At 42.7% G+C, this 7,883-nt stretch overlaps 1 protein-coding gene across 1 annotated transcript; it reads left to right on the forward strand.

Moving 5' to 3' along the window:
• Positions 1-291: 291 nt before the first annotated feature.
• LOC149329968 (uncharacterized) lies at positions 292-6,574 on the forward strand. The gene is made up of 4 exons (XM_089559697.1): positions 292-405; positions 2,706-2,754; positions 3,696-3,980; positions 5,475-6,574. Exons 1-4 carry the CDS (start codon positions 322-324, stop codon positions 5,561-5,563), a joined length of 507 nt encoding a protein of 168 aa, XP_089415823.1. The 5' UTR covers positions 292-321; the 3' UTR covers positions 5,564-6,574.
• The last annotated feature ends 1,309 nt before the right edge of the window (positions 6,575-7,883 follow it).

The following is a 7,883-nucleotide window of genomic DNA, read 5'->3' on the forward strand; positions in this document are numbered from 1 at the left end:
CTTTACGGGTGTAGCGACAACCTTTGCTGTACTGCAACTGCCTGTATACTGAGTTTCACAAGAGCGCTTTCACGCCTCATTGGAGCGTTAAGGGCGACAGCCCTGAGCCATACTCGAATGCTTCTCTGTTCTACCTGAATGACACTGCGTGGCAACAGCAACGATTGCTAGAGGTATGTCTGTCGTAGCGGATGTTGCTGCAGCTCCCCGGCTGCAGCAACGTATCTCTGCACCTGCCGTTAGGGGTGGAATGAAAAAACAGCCAACGTGTGCTACGCAGTTAGGGGTCGCCATTCGCTCGTACAGGTACCAGAGGTTCCAATGGCTGTGCATTTGTTTTCGTTCGCACATGTGTTGCTTGTAGGAACGCTTACTGCTACGGCATACGGCAGCCAACAGAAAAGGGTAAGTTCTGGGTATTTGTATTAACTTCTGAGTGTTGAAATATGCATGAAGGCGTTAAGCACTGATTTTCTTTAAAGTAAATTGCACAAGTAAAAGACAGCATTGTATTACTTAATGGTCACTATCATGTACTTTTTTGCTAGCACCCGAAGCACTATAAAATTCCCCGATTTTTTTCGCTGTCAGAATTCACTATGAAGGGAACGGATGCCACTCGTTTTCAGAAACTGTTGTTACGGATGGTACGGATTTTTCTAGACACATGTTTCTGATTAGGTACCAATTTCTGATGTTTCCCTTGACTTACTATCAATGATAAAAACAAAGTTAAATATCTTTTTCTGTTAAGCAAACACTGATACTAACGCACATTAGCGATACATGCCTAACTCGGTCAGAATCCCCGTTTAATACAAGGCCCGAAGACGGAGATTTTGCCGGAACACAATCAAGTAGGAGCGATAAGGGAAACTTAGCGCGCTGACCACCGTGTTTACAACAGGGTGCCTTTTTGGGGGGGAGTAGAAGGGGGGGGGGAGAAAGTGTGGTTGTCAATGGAGAAGGTTACATAGGCCTTTCACTTCTACCAGGTGGTACCAGGGTTGGGGAAAGAATAAGGGCGCAGTGTGGTGTGTGATGGGGGGGGGGGGGGGGGGGGGGGGCAAGTTGGTTACATTAGACTTGAAGCAGCCGTGGTCAGGGCCGGTGGACGAGGATTACTGGTACGGACAAGCAAAAAGCCAGATTAATGATCAGTTCGATATTGAAAGAGCGTGAAAAAGAGCGCAGCAGTATAACTGATTATGGACAGGTGCAAAAAACTGAGAAAAAGTTCAAGGTTCACTTAAATCCCCTTCTCCGCTGAAATGTGAAAGCATTTCGAGTTCCGTTGCCTTACCTCTTACTTAGTAATGTAATTATTCATCGTTGGTAATTATTCATTTCATTAAAAATAATCCAAATAAATATAGTCAATATATTATCAATAAATTATTCTACGCCATCACTTAATTACAACTTAAAAAAGATATTTGAGCCAATAATTAAATAATTTTAATATTTATTCCCATAATTTCATTATTATTCATCGCTCGTTCAATTCTGCAGTAATTCAAAAATTTCGGGACTTACTCGAAATAATTAGTAAAATAGCTGTCTATTCTTTAATTAACTGTTGTATTTAGTAACTCGTCACATAAACTTTCTATTAAATCCTTATTAATCCTTGCAAATTGTAATTACACTCTTCCTGTATGATCGACAATTCATGTGCACACGCTCTGTACATACTTCCTGTCTACAGCCCATGGTGACACATGGGCCAAAGGTAAGACACTCTAAAGGCATGAAATGCTTCCATATTAAAAATAGCAAAGGATTACAAAGAAGAGAAAGGAGAAAACCGATCAAGAACAAAATGAGTTATCTATTCCCCACCTTCAGCATTGTTTGCTCCTAAACTGTTGAGACAATTAGTGGCCTGTGTATAATAAACGCCACGTCTTTACAAGTGTTGTCAAAGTGATTGACATAGCAAAGATAGTCCGTTTTTATTAACTACAACTCACTGATAAGAAACCAGCGTCTGTCCTCAGATTTGCAGCGCATGGGATCAAAAGATTCCTAAAATATGAACGCGAAGGATAAAAACTACACAGCGAGAAAAAGGTGCAGCTTAAACAGCACGGCAGCAAGGACAGGAAGCTACAGTTCATTCCTGTTCGCCCACGTTTATCCGCACAATGCACAGCAGATTCCACTACGGCAGCTGTGCGACCCGATTTTGTTTAAGCTCTTTAGTCTAGAATGCAATGAACAGACCATTTTTTATGTGGAATGCTTGACGCACCTTCGAGGGCGGAAAAAACTTCAGCGTTTTTTTTTCCAAGCTCCACCTGGCAACTTATGATGATTTCTATGGTATTACAAGGATGATCTTATTCTTTTATTTCTTTCTTATTATGGGCGTTGATGAGTTTCCATATCACAGATCCATCCGTGTTTAATGCTTCCTTCTAAAACTACAGCGAAAATGAATGCATAAAAAAATTCTATAGACGACCTGTTATTTATGTAGCTTCCAAACGCTTAAGAAATTTAACACAGTAAATTAGGCCTGCCAAAACGATAAAAGCTGCCCATTTGGATACTTATGAAATAAATATGAACCGTACCACTCTACTGACTTTTCAGACAACTTTGGAAGCCATAAGCGCTTGCTATCTTCGACGAGTTTTTAACCAGAGAGTTTTTAGTGTCCTGACTACGGCAGCCTGAATTTTTTTCTCACCCTGTTTCAGGAGGCTGTTTCGAAGCGTGAGGTGTGGAATGGAGCACCGGCCAAACTCTGTAAGTTCTCAGGCCATATGATTTTTATTCACGTTGAGGTTGATTAGTTATAATGCATTGGAAGTTATAATCTTATTTCGCCCTGCATGAACCAACCTCTGCAGTCAGTAATAGGTCCGCAGTCGGGTGGCAAATACTTTACGCACCCTGAGTCTTTTACACACCCTGAAAAACTTCTACCCTTTCCTCACTCTCACCTCGATAATACCTTTTTTCATTGTTCAGAGACAAAACCTACAGGTCAGTCTTATTTGGTTCACATGGTTTCATTACTAAATGCTCTTCAATGCCAAAAAAAATGACTTCCTGAGGCATTTTATCCAGATACGATGGTATCGCATCAGTCTCACGTATCCGGTCTCGGTCTCATGGCTTCAAGTTTACATTACATGTGAGCCACAGTTGCAGCCTGCAGCCACAGTTTGCGATCGGCTCGCTGGCGTGTCATAGGCGCATAGTTGTTGAAATTGTCGCCCTGGGCTCTGAGCTCGCATTCAGCTGTGAACAGGTTGCAAGGCAGAGTAGAAAAGACATAAAATGAATTTTAGCTGGCGTATAGAAGCGCGACAACACATTCCTTCACGGGGAGACCGAGCGGCTATGCGGAGACAGCAGTGTTCGCACGACGCGAGGGCTTCTGGCGAGACACTCGCCATTTTAATCGGTAAGGTCAAAACCACCGACGTTCCGTGTAAGCCACACATAACGTGCGCCTTCTTGACTGTCTCAGTGTGGCCGGCGGGTTTGAGGGATACAGACAGGTACTTACTTTGGCGACATTGCATTCCTGCTTGATTGCAGGGGTCGCTGTTTCAGAGCTACAAGAAATGTGTGGTGTTACCTTGTTTGTTTTGGGGGAACTAGCATAAGTTAGCTCACTCGACACAAACGAAGCAAGGCTGGGGTGATTGTAGAGTTTAATTCCTTTCTAAATGTTACAGCTTCTGTAATTGCTGACTTCAACCTACAACCCATCAGCTCAACCTCCCTGCAAGCAACGTGGAAGGCAAAGTACGAAGATGGCGCGATGCACTTTGAAGTCTGTCTACTCGTACCCTTTGACAAGACGTGTACTCACTACACCACCGACGTTAAAAGCCAACAATACAGGATCGACAACCTGAAGCCTAATGGGCAATACAGCGTTAGTGCTAGCTACGACACAGTGGTTCAAGGCACATACCACAAGTGGCAAATGTCTCGCACCGTCAAGATGCCCCAGCCAGGTGAGGCTCCAGTATCGTATCTATTGGAAGCTGCCTTACTCGCTAACGGTCAGGTGGAGTTGCCATTTGTTTACTGTGCACCGCCAGCGATATTACATCCTAAGAGCATATAGGCGCCGTGCTGGTAGGTAGCATAATTTATTTCTGCACCGCATAGAGCAATTCCTCATATGTCTCGTGTGGAGCTGGGTTAAGCGCCTTTACGGCAAGACGTTACATTTCCAACTCTTTTCTGGATCATGAAATTGCACTAGGTAAACGTGCTCGGATATCTCAGTGGAACATTATTGTCATTTAAAATAATAATATTAATGCTTCATGCGCAACAACTATTTTGTTTCGCTAGATATTACTTTTTTTTTCAATTTAGGAAATGCACTTTGCTTTATCCGAAATTCAGCTTTAAGCTCTCTCTTCGATATTGTTCACTGAGCGCCAATTTCGCTCGTCCCAGTAAGTTTTTGTGCGCCTCCGTATTTGTGGGAAGGTCTATATTGCCTCAAAAATAACTGACTAAACGCAAGGACGATTTTTAGCAAAGGTAATGAAAATATAACCGGCTGAATTTGGGGTTCTCGCGTGCGGTTAATTCAAAAACATTTCCAGCGTTTTTAAGCACTAATTAATTGCACTAAATATTATTCACTGCCACTTAACTAATATTACATTTCGTGAACTATTAAATAGCTTGTACTAAATTTCTCTGAAGGTTGATTTTCTGTTAGTTATTGACCATTAATATCAATTAGATATTTACTAATTAGCACCTAGTGTGTAATAAGTTTGCTGTAGTGATCTTTGGCTGTTGTTATATTGCCCACTCTGCTTGGCCCTCGGGCTGCAGTATTTTGTAAATGAATAAATAAATAAAATCACTTAGACCTTGTCAACCATCATCTATTACCTACCCAATAATTCAGGGAAAAGCATTTTTCAACGGGAAAGAGTTTATTAACGCAAATTTTTCATATGCTCTGACATTTCGCTACAACAATCAATGCATGCGCAGATCTCTCGATGCAAGCTTGCATTTTTTTGTATTAATGTTTATGCTGTCATCAAATGCGTTCACCTTTGGCTTTCCATGGCAGACGTATCTGCTCAGTACCAGCGAAGGAAACACTTTAAAATAATGATTTTGCTACACACCGGAATAATGGAAAATTAGCTTCAATATTTCCAAAACAGTAACTGCAATTTTCCAATATTCAAAGTTTTTTCCGGGAATGTTGGACGTGAACTATCTGTCATCTGTATACAAGCATCAACTGTCTTTGACTATCGAGTGGCTGACACAGTGACGTCATGAGGTTTTGTATAGCCACTTTTTGTATCCACACCGAGTTAGCGGCTGAATGGGATTTCTAATACTGTCGCATTAAAAATGTGCCAATGTGCACTGAGTGATCTAAATACATTATTACAAAGCGGAACTCTTGAGTTAACCCTAACTCTGAGGTAATGCAATACGATCTCTTTTCTCTTCATCACTAGGTTGGGAAAGCGCCGCATCATCCCTGGGCTTTAGCACAATCTTGATTCTGACGTCCTTACTGTGCTTCGTCGCAAGATGGGTGGCGTGAACGTGCATATGAGTACTGAGCACCAAGCTTCGGCACTAATCAAGAATGAACTACCGAAGCCAGGAAATGTTTCCGTTGTGTTTACTACAGCAGATAGGGCTCTTTCATTGTGCCAATGGACGCATGTTTCTAAAGAATGATTTCTTGGTGTAGACAACCATCATATTGCTCCACTGTGGCAGTCGTTTGGGTTAAAATGGACATTTCTTGCTTTTTGCTGCAGTATGCATAAATTATCCCAGACTTTGCTACAGAGATGAGACCATGGTAAACATGGTAGCCACCATAGCATGGGCGTTCCTTTTTAGTATAGGTAATGCACATTATGGAATTCGCCTGTAAAACGTATTACAAATTCAAACAAACATTTCTTCTGCTATCTCACAGAAAGTTTCTCGCGTTTGTTTGTTAGTCATTTCTCATCCTTATTTAGCGGTCAGCACTTTTGGCTGCACCATACAGCATGGCCAAAAAGTTCTAATAACGGCGTCCACTAAGAAGTGCACAAACTGTGAAACAATTAAAAAGCACGAAACATTGTGCGAAAGCAGGTTTTTGCAGGTGGACTCAACCGCCATATTTTGTTGGTGCCAAGGCCGATGAGCGCTATCCATCTGGGACCAGAATATGTCGCCCTGGGCTTGTCACGCTCATTTTAAAATATCAACCACGTTACTCGTCTCCTCTAGATCAACTGAGTCTTTAACTGTTTCATCATCATTGCCAGTTTACCCAAAGGACTCCGGCGGGCTATTGCTTTCATGTCGCGTTTCTGCAACAATGTTGCAAACGCAAACGCATTTTGCTCCAGTGCCGCGCTTCTGCCAAAGTAAGAAGCGCACCTCTCTATCACTATACCACCACGTAGTTCAAAGCGTGAATGTGGCAACCACTGACCCAGAGAGCCAGTTATGCGCTTTCCTTCCCTTTCCTTTAGTGACTGTCACAGAGGCTTAACGTCAACCTGCATATTTTTGGGGCAGGAAACTAATTATGCTTTTTACGAACAGACTGAAGTTAAAGGTGCACTGAAGAGGAATCTGAACTTGTCTTTTTGCCGCGGGAACTCAATCTACACATTCCGAGCATTCTTAGAAACCTCGATTTATTGTCCTGTGTGGCCGATTTCCCTAATTAAATCGAATTAACGCCCGGCTCCCGCTTTTTTTCTTTAATTCTCCCTCGTACGGTGGGCGGAGTCGACCAACGCGGGGAGTGCCTTTCACCCAGTCCTGTGGGGGCTTGCCGCTCTGCCATCGGCGGAGTAATACGTAGTAGTCCGTAGAAGCAAATAGTCCGCGCGTATTTTTATTTCTACGGGCTAATTTTGCGGTTATATTATCTGCAAATGAAACTATTTATTCGCGGAAGCCTAAAAAACAAAATGAAGCGAAAGCAAAGCCTCTACGGAGCTGGCTGAAAGGCACTCCCCGCGTTGGTCGACTCCGCCTATCGTACGAGGGAGAATTAAAAAAAAAAGGCGGGAGCTGGGCGTTAATTCGATTTAATTAGGGAAATCAGCCACACAGGGCAATAAATGGAAGTTTCTAAGAATGCTCGGAACGTGCAGATTGAGTTCCCGCGGCAAAAAGACGAGTTCAGACTCCTCTTCAGTGCACCTATAATTAAGACGACAACGTGCAGAGCACAGCGTGAAAATGTGAGAATTCAACACGAGACGCTATCGTTGAAGCATGTTATTTCCATGGAGTAAAGACAAAAAGTGTCCGCAATAGCATAATGCGGTAGTTCAGTAGCCAGCGAAGCTGATCTGCTCGCGCTTGCGTGGGTTCGAAACCCATTCCCCTCAATATTCATTTTATTTTTGCAGATATCAGTGAGACTTCGGACAATATGTCTCTTTTTTCAGGATTGCATGTGAAGTAGTGCTTTCGCAGTAAAACGGTGAAGCCGATACATTGAACTAGTTATTATTCCCGAGGCGTGGGAAAATTAGGGTTACAAAGCAAGTTTCCAAAACAACTCCCGAAGAAATATCAGCCACTTTCGCAAGTAGTTCGCATTTAATAGCACGCTTTAGCAAATTTGTAGTGCTCAGAGCAGCGATATTCACGGCTCTCCTCCTTGTATACTAGAGGAACAGACCTTCTGAGAAAGCTATATCCTTTTTAAGCACTGTTTACTCCTGGGGAGTATTTAAATGTTCAAAGCCTTCGACTCGAATGTCATTCACACGTGTTTGATCCCTGCCTGACCCACTATGCCCTCTTCCGATCTCTTAACGTTACACCTATCATTCTTCTTTCCATAGCTCGTTTCGTTGCCCTTAAGCTGAACCCTCTTTGTTAGCCTCCACGTT

This window comes from Amblyomma mixtum, chromosome 9 (assembly GCF_055824585.1).
Source record: "Amblyomma mixtum isolate Tamu chromosome 9, ASM5582458v1, whole genome shotgun sequence".
NCBI lineage: Eukaryota > Metazoa > Arthropoda > Arachnida > Ixodida > Ixodidae > Amblyomma > Amblyomma mixtum.